General features: G+C 33.4%; 1 protein-coding gene across 2 annotated transcripts; it reads left to right on the top strand.

Annotated features, from left to right (window-relative positions):
- Positions 1-4,126: 4,126 nt before the first annotated feature.
- On the top strand, positions 4,127-8,252 carry LOC140975078 (F-box/FBD/LRR-repeat protein At5g53840-like). 2 transcript variants are annotated; one of them, XM_073438579.1, is made up of 5 exons: positions 4,127-5,436; positions 5,664-5,828; positions 6,391-6,528; positions 6,610-6,659; positions 8,017-8,252. In XM_073438579.1, the coding sequence occupies exons 1-4, from the start codon at positions 4,411-4,413 to the stop codon at positions 6,634-6,636; spliced, it is 1,356 nt and encodes a 451-aa protein (XP_073294680.1). In that variant the 5' UTR covers positions 4,127-4,410; the 3' UTR covers positions 6,637-6,659; positions 8,017-8,252. The 2 variants fall into 2 exon arrangements, with proteins under 2 accessions (XP_073294680.1, XP_073294679.1); XM_073438578.1 differs by lacking the exon at positions 8,017-8,252 and having other exon boundaries at positions 6,610-6,887.
- The last annotated feature ends 5,288 nt before the right edge of the window (positions 8,253-13,540 follow it).

Raw genomic sequence — 13,540 nt, 5'->3', positions numbered from 1 at the left:
TTAGATATTCGAGTTATCTTCCATTTCCAATTGGCGGATATTGATTTCAGTTAATATTGAGCGAGATACGAATTTTATGCTCTTTTGTGCCAAATTGGACATTGGTATGGAATGTAAATTTTTATGATCGGTTTATTGTTGCTTTGTTTAGGCCAAGGGTCTTGAAGTGAAGTTGTTAGTGGATTTTCAAGTTGGTATAGGTATGTTACAGCTCGGTAACATACGACGGTAAAACATAAATTATGTTTAATTGTCATTCTGTGTTACATTGATCGGGTGTATGACTTGTTAACTGTTATAAATTGTTAAATGCCTTCGTTGTGATCTATGTTTATTATTATGACATATTATTGGCATTTAGCATCGGGCATACAGTTATGACATTCATGTTGAGTCCTATCGTTCTTGTTAGCCCATTGTTGATATCCGTTGTTATCTGGCACTGTTGTTTATCTCGGGATCATTGTGTGGCTGATAGGCCTATACACATGAAACCGTAGATGTGATTGAACAATTCCGTGGTTAGTGCAGCCTTTTGAAGTGAGCGCTGGGATTGTGTCATCTAGTTCGTTCTGTTGTGCCATCCTGTTATAGCGTATCAGCTGTATGGAGGCCGAGTCAGGGGTGTTATTCAGCACAGCTTGGCATACCTCGCATACTTGGCAGGGCGGTTTAGCTGCATGACGATGTAGCTCCCCTGTGTTGTTGCTCGAGCATTATTCCAGTTGTTATCGTACCGTTTGTTGGCTTCTGTTATCCCGGTTATTCGTTGAGCCTTTCATGCATTGCATATTACATTTTATTATATGATTATGCATGATTTATGAATATTGTTGTTATTGTTGAACTGTTTCATACCAGAATCCTAACCTCAGTTGTTTACTGGGGGGGCTGCTGTGGTTGCTATTGGGCACCATGGTAGATCTCCCGAGTCGTTTTGCAGCATCAGGCCGAGGTTCCGCTAGTGGAGCTCGGGATTGAGGTTGGATTGCTTGGTTCTGTCAGTGGAGTTTCCCAGTTAGTCTATATGTATGTCTTGAGTTTGTTTCAGTTTTGTATTGTAGTTTATTTGCCGGGGAGATGCCCCGTGTATCTGTAATGATATTTGGTTGTTTTTGTGATGTTCTGAGTCGACCTTATGATTCTTATGATCTGGTGAGTATGTGGTAAGTTTTAATTTCTGTTTAGTCCTGGCCAGTGCGGCTATAGGTTGTTGACTTTGGTTTTTGTTTTTATGACTCTAGTTGGAGTATATTTTGATATAAAATGCTGCTTGAGTTTTTCGGGATGTCCTGCTTACGGGGAGGTCATGCCGAAATTTTTCTAGGCCCTGAGGTCCGTTTTAAAGTATTTTTAAACAATTTCCGCTGTAGTTTTAAATCAAATCATTATTGTTTGATCTTTAATTGTCGTTAGAGTAAATGAGCCTCACAATTTATGTTTTTCAGGAACGATATCAAAAAAATTATCGAAATCAACAATATTTCATTGTCTGTTTATACTTTTCAAGCCTCACAAAAGATATCAAATTATTGAAATCGCGTTGTAACGTCAACATTGACATTTTCACAATTTGATGAGTGACTTTTTAAATCAATGACAAAATCACTATAACAATTTTTTATAAAAGTTGAATCTTACCCGTACACTTTTTCAATTTCAATTATATATATTCCTTAGTCGTGAACGTTTTTAAATTCAATAAAATAACCTTTAATTTCAAGGAAAAAAATAATCACATAATAACATTTTGTTATTCGTTCATACTTTTTCAGGTATCACGATATCAAGAAAATTATCGAAATCACTCTTTTTCCATCCATTGTAGTGAGGACATTTCATTGTTTGTCTATGCTATTCAGACATCAAAAAATCAAGAAAACTATTTAAATCACCATTATTTCATCAACATCGAGATTCAATAATTTGATGGTTGAATGTTTAAATTAATGACAAAAATGGTACAACAAAGATTTGCTAAAAGTAAAGTGTTATATCGCTATATATATTTCCAACGTGCACTTAACACTTTCATAACATTTTATTGTTTATTTATGCTTTCATGTATCACAACACTAAAAAAGTATCGAATTCGCGTCTCATTAACTAAATGACACTCCCGATTATATTTCATTGTTTGTTTTTTCAGGCATCACATAATATTTAAAAAAAATTATAATTATCGAAATTACCGCTGTTTAGTTACCATTGATATTTCACAATTTGATAATTTAATGTTTAAATTAAATGCAAAAATTTTATAACAAGGTTTGGTAAAAGTAGAATCTTATTTGTGCATTTTCTAAATTTTAATTCTATATTTCCTACGTCGTGCACTTTTTAATTTCAATAAAACAACATTCGATTTTGAAAAATAAAATAAAAATACAATCTTTCGATGACATTTCATTATTTGTTTATGCTTATTAGGTGTAACGATATAAAAAAATTGTCGAAATCACCGCTTTTTTGTCAACTGTAGTGACATTTCCGATAACATTTCATTGTTTTTGTAAGCTTTTCAGACATCAAAATAATAATAAAAATATCAAAATCACGGTTCTTTCGTAAAAATGTTTGACATTTTATTGTTTAATTATGTTTTTCAAGCATCCCAAAAGCAAGAAAATTATTGAAATCTTCGTTCTTTTATCAACATTGATATTTCACAATTTGATGATTGAATTTTTAAATTAATGACAAAAATGCTATAAAAATGTTAGTAAAAAGTAGAATCTTATATCATTACAATTATTTTAAACACCTGTATTTTATCAATATTAATAAAAAAAACCATTAAAATTTTAAAAAAATAGAAAAATAACTTTCCGATCATATTTCATGTTTGTTCATACTTTTCATGCATCACAATAGTAAAAAAATTATCTAAATTTTCACTTTTTCGTCGACTGTAGTGACAATTTCGATAATATTTCATTGTTTGTTTATGTTTCTTAGAATCACAAAAGCCGAAAAATTATCCAAATCATTCTTTTTCTTTTTCGAAAACATTGATATTTTCATAATTTGATAATTGAATTTTTAAATTAATCGCAAAAATGCTAAAAATGCTATAAAAATGTTAGTAAAAAGTAGAATCTTATATCATTACATTTATTTTAAACACCTGTATTTTATCAATATTAATAAAAAATTCATTAAAATTTTTTAAAAAATAAAATAGAAAAATAACTTTCCGGTCATATTTCATGTTTGTTCATACTTTTCAAGCATCACAATAGCAAGAAAATTATCTAAATTTTCACTTTTTCGTCGACTGTAGTGACACTTTCGATAATATTTCATTGTTTGTTTATGTTTCTTAGAATCATAAAAGCCAAAAAATTATCGAAATCATTTTTTTTCTTTTTCGACAACATTGATATTTTCATAATTTGATGATTGAATTTTTAAATTAATGGCAAAATGCAATAACAATGTTTAGTAAAAGTAAAATATTATATAATTATATATTTCCTAATCCGTGCACTTTTCCATTTCAATAAAACATCTTCCGTAACATTTTATTATTTGTCTATGTTTTTCAAGCATCACAATATCAAGAAAATTATCAAAATCAACGCTATTTCATTGACTACAATGATACTTCTGATGACAATCTATTGTTTGTGGAAACTTTTCAACCATCACAACAGCAAAAAGATTATTGAAATCACTACTCTTTCGTCAATAATGATATATCACAATTTGATGATTGATAGTTTAAATTGATACCAAAAATCCTATAACAAGGTTTGGTAAAAGTAAAATATTATATCATTTTATAAATTTTAAACTCATGCACTTTTTCAATTTCAATAAAACAAACTATAATTTTTTTAAGAAGACGTTCCGATAACATTTTATAGTTTGTGTATGTTTTTCATACATCTGCTACATTAAATTTATCGAAATGTCCGTCCGTTCTTTTGTCGATTGTAGTGACATTTTCGATGTAATCTGATTGTTCGTTTATACTTTTCAGAAGTAAAAAAAATAAAAAAAATTATCGAAATCATAGCTTTTTCGTGGATTGTAGTGACACGTGGGGAGAACAAATTTCCAATAACATCATATATTTAAATCAGTAAGAAATAGTTTTGTAAACATAGAAATTAACTGAGTGAGTTTTGCAATGGGAGACCCGATATATTTGCTGAGCCGGTTCGGTATGTTCAATCATCTATCAAAACCAGTTCCAATTGAATTCTCCGCCCTCTGATTTCTCTCTCACTGAGGTGAGGTCGCATTCGATTCGACCATAAACCCTACAAAATTTTCTATATTTTACACCAATTTCTTGTGTTATTTGTTGATTTATTGTTCCCTTGATCCAAATATTGTAACTTTTTATTGTTCGAGTGGCTTCGCAACCTTTTCAACTTCTGATCGCAAAATCCCAGATCGGATATGGAGTCAAACGATCGGAAGAAGATGAAGATGATTCGAAATGAACAGAAAGTTGAGGAAAAACCCGATCTTGATAGACTCAGCTACTTACCAGACAGCATTCTGAGCCATATACTCTCTTTTATTGACACAATTTCTGCCATTAAGACTTCCATACTCTCCAAACGCTACAGATTTCTGTGGACTCTGTCTCCGACACTTGATTTCAAGCTCTTACGATTCAGCCCTTATCGTTTCAGGCCGTGTTATCCCCATGATCTTTTTGATCAAAAGGGCCTCAATGTCCTTTCTTTTGAGGCACATGTTAACCATGTGTTGCAATGCAGGGAGCACAGTAGTCTCACGATGTTCCGCCTTTCGCTGCATGTGCCGGCGGGGTCGGAGTTCATTAGAAATTGCATTGATTACGCTGCAAGGCACAAGGTGCAGCATCTTCGAATCCGTGGTTACACCAAACGAGGTTCGGTTGTGTTGCCGAGACTGTTGCTCGTTTCCACCTCATTGACAATTTTGCACTTGAATAATGCTGTTTGTTCCAGTATAGAGTTGCCTAAGTCACTTTCCTTGCCCAACTTAAAGATTTTGCGCCTCAAGAATTTCGAATTCTCTGATAGCAATTATAATGGGGAGGTCTTTTCGGGGTGTCCGAGCCTTGAAACTTTGATCTTGAACAAATGTTGGATTAAACCTGCCGATAAACTCAAGACTCTGAGTGTTAATTGCTTGAACCTTAAGAATTTGGAGATAAAGTATTGGAGGAGTCCTTGGAGATGTTTTGTGGAGCAGAGTATCTGTGTGCATGCTCCTGCACTTGATTTCTTTAAGTTTCAGGGTCATATAGCTAAAGTGAAATTCCGGGATGGTTCACCTTGCGTGAACAAAGCATGGATTGACCTCTGCTGTCCCACCGCGTGCGCATCATTTGATGTCAATGGAAGGATGGCAAGTACCTCGGAAAGTCTTATAGATATGATTCGACAGCTTTGGAATGTTAAATCCCTCTCCCTATCGTTGAGGACAATCGAGGTACATGCATTGATCTCGATGTGCTTATTTTTAAAATCATGTTATAATCTCAGGTGACTTATTTTATCCAAAAGTTTTCGGTGTTTAATTTTTAATAAGATGCAAGATCTTTTAAGTTAAAATAATTTATAAACTCAAAAGTTTATAAGATGTTTAAGTTAAGTTTAACCAACCACTTCTAAATTACACATACAGTGACGTGTAATTGCATTTTTATTTGTGCTTAGGTTATGTCTGCAAGTCCTTGTTTGCGACCATTTATGTTCGAGAATTTGAGGTTTCTAAGGTTCACAGCTGAGGAAAAACATGGAGAGATGACCATACCGATCGATAAAGTTATGCAGCTAACAAAGAGTGCCACCTCTGATACTTTGGTGTTTGATGGTTCTAAGGTATCGTTTTTGTCCATGGAACTTTTTGTTTTGAAAAGTATTTCTATGGGCAAAATCAGCAAGACAGTATTGACTAATCTCGATGTGTCAAGTTTCTTTAGTCACAAATTTTTTATCAGATTTCCAAGGATGCTCTTATACTATCGTCCACAATTTGTGTATTGCGAAAACATGCTGACATGTTTAGCATATATGGTTGTTCGTCTCATCTTGAATTTGTTTGAGGAACCTAATATATTCCGCAATTCCCGCACCTATAATCTACATTTCATCCGCACTGAGCCGGCCATTTTCTGTTTATTACCGACTGCAAGAACCATTGGAGATAACATTTGGAGCTTTGGTTAGGGTATAGATTAACTAGTTGATAATGTTTCGAAAATAAATTTATATAATCTAACAATCAAGAAGCGACTGCAAATGATAAACTGGGAGCTAAATATATTTTTCCACTCCACCCTCTCTACTAAAAGATGCCCACACATACTCACCACATTGATGAATTGTGGAAATATTTTTATTTTGATGCATTAAAATGGTGCTGATTTACCATTCATTGCAGGAACAAAAATACATACTCAAGTGTTCGAAGGGCAAACCTAAGAAGGCTGCAAGCCCCGTTGCTGTATCAATACATGTTTTGTCCTTTTTACTTGAAAGCTCTCCTTGTGCAGAGTTTTTAAGTATTGAAATACCAAAGGTATATCTTATTGAAAGTATCCAAAATTTTCAAATGAAAGTGGATTTGGTGACCTATGGGATGATTGTGCTTTTGTTTCAGGTTCAATCGGATGAAATTACAGGGTAAAAGGGTACCAAAAAATCCAAAAGGTATTACTAGTCGTAGATGATTAAATAACGTCTTTTTATCTATAGTTTGAGAGGAATGGTGTGATGGCCAAAATTTTGTTTAGTTAATCGTTGTGATCCATTTCTCTGGTTGAGTTTGAAGGAGACTTGAGAGATCCTCATTAATGGTTGAAAGTCTAAAAAAATATGCATATAAAACTCGTGCTGTTGAAATTCTTCTAGTTTGATTTGTGCTTTGAGTTGTTATTTTTCGTTGGTATCACACATCAATCCTCAAAAGCTAATCTATATTTGGCAAACCACTATGTTGTAAAATAGTAGTTGTGCTTGTTTCCCCCTCTATTTGTTTATATATTGTAGCATTCAAAATATGATGCTCAAGTTTAGATATTTGAATTGCATCATTATCATAGTTATTTAGAATGCAAAGCATACGAAGGTGCACGGGTGTTATGGAGTTACAGACATTGGGTGGAAGGCGTCACCGCGCTCAGTCTTATCCAAACACGGCGCACCAGGCATGCATTTTTGGAATGTATGTAAATAAAGTGAATTTTACTACTGTACTACATCGTAAAAAATACTTAGTAAATAAATGACGCAATTAAAGAAAAAATTTCGATGTTTGAACCATTAAAACCCCTCTTGATCCTCGGCTACATGAAAAAACTCGAAGAAATTTCTCAAGAAAGTAGTGAAAAGTGGGAATCCATCATTCAAATCCAAAGGCATACTTGTTCTGTAGTTTTGTGGTGAGAACTGTAGTTTGTATACGATATTCATTATCTTTGATGACATTGGAGAAAAATGTACATGGTATTTCACAAAAAGGATCACTATATAATCACATGTCACATTGTTTAACCATAAGGACACGCCTTCGTCTTCCAACCCAAGAAGTCATCTATGGAGGATCTGCCGAAACTACTCTGTAACCCGCGCTCGAATACAATCCCCGAGCACCATAGTCATCTTCATAAGCCCTCAAAACCAGATACTTGAAACCCCAAATGGCAGAGAGTGCAGTGCAAGCTTTAAGCAATTTAGTGGACACCTTCTGCCTCCTATAAAGCATTTTAAAAGCACCTTGGATAAGCTCTAGCAATTCAGAAGCTTAAAAATGCAAATACAGAAGCCACACACACTATTTGCTGATTACAAGATTTATCTTTATGTTTGATAGTGACCACCTATATTACATACGGACCAAAGTGCCATTTTTGTTTGGCCGGTTATAAGTTTTAAAATATTTGAGTTGCATATTGTTTCTTTTTGGTATGATGTTATTTGTCTTTACACTTAATTCTAAGTGTGCTAATGTAATTTGCCTTAAAAAATGACGACAAACGCTGATAATTTTGAACCTGAACGTGTTCAGAACAGCTATTCCGGACACATAAAGATACTCTTCTGCCCCTGGGAGGTGCTGAAGTACATAATCTTCCCTCAAGACAGTGACATCAACTACCCCTACAACCTCTCTTTATCGGCTTTTGGTTCCGCAACCAAGCAAGCATACCTGTTTATCTCACCAGTTACTGGTTTAGGGAATTAGGATTGGTTAAATAATTGTACTCGAACTTGTTTCATACAAAAATATTTGCTTCGAGTACCTGTCTGGAGGTGAGTTCCTTAGTCTGTATAGAAGTCCTGAATACACTTCCGCCTGTATGATTCTTGTAAAAAAATTATTAAGTACAGTCCCAGTTATAAGTTAGAATGTCTGATGTCAGGAAAATGCAAGAATTTGAACATTAGCCATTGCATCTTGTTAGGATAATACCCATTTTCGGAGGTTTTCTTGGTTTAGTCTCTCTTGTAAATTTATCACGAGTCAAAATGATCTCTAACTTCTGGAACTTGACCAGATAAAGTCTTCGATGATACACAATATACCAGAAACTAACTCTAGCTCAACTGGAGAAACGGAAAATATCAATTAACAAACTCGAACTCGATCGAGTACTATAAATTAATTTTTGATTTTCTCAAGCATTATTTGGGCAAACTCCAATTTTGCTGTATATCAACGAAAATATGGTAATGAGTTTTGTTGTCAAAATATGTAAGTTAAGCAGACAATGAAGCTCAATCGAGCTCGACCCAAGATGATCATACTTGAGCTTGGTCGAGCTTTGACTGATCTACCCGTGACTGGTTCTAGGTTCTGGATTATTATTACCTTAATGAAATCGGAGAATAAATAGTCGAACAGAAACACCGGCTCATGGAATGCTTCAGCCTGAACTTTTGCAACACTTACTCATTTCCTCTTCCGTCTCCATCATCCTCCTCACTCGCAAATCCGAATCCGAAACAAGATAACCCGACAGCGCTTTCTTGTTCTCATACAATCCTTAGGCATGAAGCTTCAAATCTAGCTGCTGATCCGATGATGAAGCTGAAGTAGTAGTGCAGCAATGCCTTTGCCCACTTTTCTTGAATCTCGTTCTTCGATTCGTGAAAGTACTTGTGATCGAAATGGGATTTTCCAATTATTTATTCAATATTTTGCAAATGAGCCATCGTTGTCTCCTTTACACTACACGTGGTTTGTGTCCATTTCAAAGATTCACTTAAATTCTTGGCAAAGAATTAAATTGAAATACTCGCTCATTTTGCATGAACTCGAGGTTTATTAAGAATCTCCCGTCTAGTTTTTTACCCTTCGGTTCTCTCAAATACATGTTCAATATCAATATTTAATGACATTTTTTCTTAATATAATTTCATTACTTAAATTTTGAAAAAATGTGTGACTATGTTTTGAATGAATTAAATATAAATAAAATAATTAGTAAATTTTGTTCTTTCAACTATATATCTGGAATAGATAAGTAATTCCTAACATGATAGTGGAAGAACTCGATTCAAGAACAACTGATTTCTAACATCATAATATGATCAAAATTAGGAGTTTTATTCCGTATCGTATCATATCGAAAATTGTATACCCTATGCCTTACCAAAATTACGGTATAAATTTTTTTTATAACAATACCGTACCGAAATTTTCTGTATACATATAACTAACATACCAATTATAACGAAATTGTACGGTATACCGAGATTTCGATATAGTATCCGTATATATCGTTTTATACCAAAAAAACCTCGTATTTTTTAAATTTTATAAATTTATTGTTTAAAAATATTCTATATTTTAAATTTTTTATATATTATTTCAGTGTTTCGGTATAATACCAGTATATATCGAAATTTTAAAATTTAATACCGCTATTGTACCGAAAAATTCGGTATCGTTACTGTACCGTACCGAAAATTTGGTAAATTCTGTATTTTTCAGTACGATAATCTCAGTATACCAAAAATTCAATATTTTCTCTCACCCCTAATCAATATGATAATTAAGTGGGATATAGCTAATTTTAAGAGTAAAATATAGTGAATATTTTGTTAAAAAAAGATTTTTAAAAAAATTTCATCAATTATTTTATATTTCTGACTTCATTAATACCATTTCATGTACTAGGTTACATGGTTACCACACACAAGAAAAATAGAAAAGACGAAATCTTTAGTATTATCACAAACTTAACTAGTGAAAATAATTTACATTAATCCGAATAAGCTTCTACAAACCTTAACCAGCTTGCCTCTCTTCTTGACATGATTCTTCTGAGAATTGTGTTCAGCTGAACTGAGATAGAGATCATTTTCATCGGCGGCAGTGCTTAACTCGTGGCAACAACAACGATTCATTCGTCGATACCCTTCCCCAACGGACGCCGATCTTCTCATCGAGAACGATCTCTTTACTACACTGTGGAATGATGTTCTTTGTTTTCCATCACTCAACGTGGAAGAATCCGAGCAACCGGGGTATTTTCGACCGAGGATGACGCCGAACACCTCGCCGACTTCGTCGTGGTCTTGTTCTAGAATTCGAGTCGGATCGAGCATTGTTGTTGAGTTGCTTCTTGTGATGTTGGGATTTGGTTTGTAGTCTTTTGGTTTGGAGTTGCTGTAGTTTGCTAAGGATGTTGGGGTGTGAGAGGAGAGATTTGTGAGATCTAAGGATTTGGATCTTTTTGTGCCAACTTTTTTGATTCTTGAATATGCATACATTTTGATCGTGAAGGTCTCACTCTAACGGAGAGGTTGTAGTTTTGGAGAGAAGAGAGGAACTTTCTTCCTATCTTGACTCTACAAATCAATAATTGGGAGGCGGTGATATTAGCGGCGTTCATCGATCGATTTGGTTTTCAATTTTTTTATTTCGATTTCAGATTTTAGAATTATATTATCTGATATCCAATCTGTTTTTCATCGGTTCGGTTTATCGTTTTTTTTATAATTATTTAAATTAGTAATTAAAATATAATTTAAAATCTAATATATTTTTATTAGTAAAAAATTAAAATATAAAGTCTAAATGAATTAAATAAATAAAAATCAATAAAAATCAACTAACAAAAAGATTATCAATCCAGTAAATATCATCACATAAAATATATAATATAAATAAAAATATAAATTAAATTTTGGTTTTTTCGATCGGTTCGATTTTGACAAATAAAATACAAAACCGAACCATATAAACTCCAATTTTAACATTTATATCCGAATTCGATTTGGATTTAATATGGGATTTTCTACTAGCATAAGATAGGACTGGTGGGGTTAAGGTTGTTGCACGAAATGTCACAATGGTAGGTTTGGAAGTATGGCTGATTCCCTTGGATGGCTCTGTCCATGTGGGGTGTTTTTATTTTATTATCACTAAAATAGATTTTATTAGAAATTAAAAATCTTTACAAAATATTTTGACATACCCAATCGAATATATTATAACATTTGGTGAATTTTACGTATTTTATTTTGAACGTAGACTATTGCTATTGAACATGTTGTACTAAAATATAGATGAAACGTTACTCCGATAAACCGATACGGTGATTTGGGACGCACCGACAATTCAAATTTTAATTAAATAAATTTATATTTTAAAGTAAACCACATAAAAAATTTGAGACGAACATTTCCATATCATGAGAAGTGACTAAAGCTTAGGAAAATAATTTGTATTGTCACTTTCATTAGTTAATCATATGAATTCACATTGTCAATCATTAACAACATGTGGTGATGTATTAGTTTCTTTTGGAATTCTACTCAATATCTTTTGATTTTTTTTTAATAAATTAAAAAAAATTGTGATTTATTAAGAAAATTTTTGAAATTTGGATTTCAAATAACACAAATCATGTCTATGTTAAATTATAATGATCAATACAAGTATTTAATTACCAAAATAATAAGTTCTAAATTTTGAAGGACTGAAATTGTAAAGCCCGTGGGCTGTTCCCGATCCAACTAGCGAGAGTCGGTTATCCCATGGCAGCATTACTCAATGACTCCTCCAGCCCAGGCACTGGAGTTTGTACCTCCCCAGACTCGGACCTAAGATCTCCTGGACATATAGATACTTAGCACAAGTCTGGTACCAGCGCCTTTTTATTCTCGATCCAACTGGCGGGAGTCGGTTATCCCATGGCCCATTACTCAATGACTCCTCCAGCCCAGGCACTGGAGTTTGTACCTCCCCATACTCGAACCTAAGATCTCCTGAACATATAGATACTTAGCACAAGTCTGGTACCAATTTATATGGTACCAGACTTGTGCTAAGTATCTATATGTTCAGGAGATCTTAGGTTCGAGTTAGGGGAGGTACAAACTCCAGTGCCTGGGCTGGAGGAGTCATTGAGTAATGGGCCATGGGATAACCGACTCCCGTCAGTTGGATCGGGAACAGCCCATGGGCATTACAGAAATCATCTTGAATATATATTTGAAACGATGAATTTAAAATCCGCAATTTCAAACTACTTTGTTTCTAAACGTCTAATTGAAATGAGTGGCAAAATTTTCAGTATGATTGTGTTTGAATGAAATAATTTGAATGTATTTGATTTCAATTTAGGTAAAAACTTGTGTGAGACGATCTCACGGGTCGTATTTTTTGATACAAATATCTTATTTGAGTCATCCATGAAAAAATATTATTTTTTATTGTGAATCATGAAAAAATATTACTTTTTATGCTAAGAATATTACTTTTTATTGTGAATATCGGTAGGGTTGACTCGTCTCACAGATAAAGATTCGTGAGACCGTCTCACAAGAGACCTACTCTTCAATTTATACCTCAAATCCATTATATCTATTTGATTCAAAATCAAAATGAAAGATTTGGAAAAAAAAAATCTATGTTAGCTAAGTACATTTTTTTCCTTCAATTTCTAATCAACTCCTCAACTTAGTCATTTCACTTCCATATATTCCAAATGTTTCGATTTCAAATCCATCAATCCAACCAACATAAAAGATTCAAAATTTCACTTAATTTATCCCATATTCTTATATATACTTGGATAGAATTCTTAATCACATTATTTTTTTCCTAAATGCATTCAATTTTTCAGATGATTGCAGCCCATAAATATGAGTAATTGTGTGGGCTAGGATATGATGTTTGGCCCATTACAGGGACTGGTTCATAAAAGAGCTGAGTTGTTTCTATGTCAGATCACGTTGGAGCATTCAATTATTAGTGTTCTTCCTTCTTAATAAGCAATTAACATACGAAACTTTTCACCAACTACTTGAAGTTTTTGTATTTTTTTAGACAATGGAACCCGTGACCGCGGTTCTTCATTGCGTACATACATACGACAATAATAAGATAAACCGTAATGGACAAACATATGTTTTGGTCATAATTGTCAAAACATGCAAGAGGAATGAGCCGACCCACAACAAACCAAAACTGCCCGTTGGCATGCCAGCGTGTCATTTAACATGATTGAGAAATTCAACCTAATCCATCTACTTGTTCCCGTCTCGTCAATTTTTAATTATATTTGGCATATTTGGGT

This window comes from Primulina huaijiensis, chromosome 4 (assembly GCF_012295235.1).
Source record: "Primulina huaijiensis isolate GDHJ02 chromosome 4, ASM1229523v2, whole genome shotgun sequence".
NCBI lineage: Eukaryota > Viridiplantae > Streptophyta > Magnoliopsida > Lamiales > Gesneriaceae > Primulina > Primulina huaijiensis.
This window is presented reverse-complemented; position numbering and strand designations above follow the sequence as displayed.

Coding starts and splice junctions, on each gene's coding strand:
- LOC140975078 (XM_073438579.1), top strand. CDS start 4,411: ATGGAGTCAAACGATCGGAAGAAGATGAAGATGATTCGAAATGAACAG. Junction 5,829..6,390: donor TGGTGTTTGATGGTTCTAAG/GTATCGTTTTTG, acceptor CATTCATTGCAG/GAACAAAAATACATACTCAA. Junction 6,529..6,609: donor TAAGTATTGAAATACCAAAG/GTATATCTTATT, acceptor CTTTTGTTTCAG/GTTCAATCGGATGAAATTAC.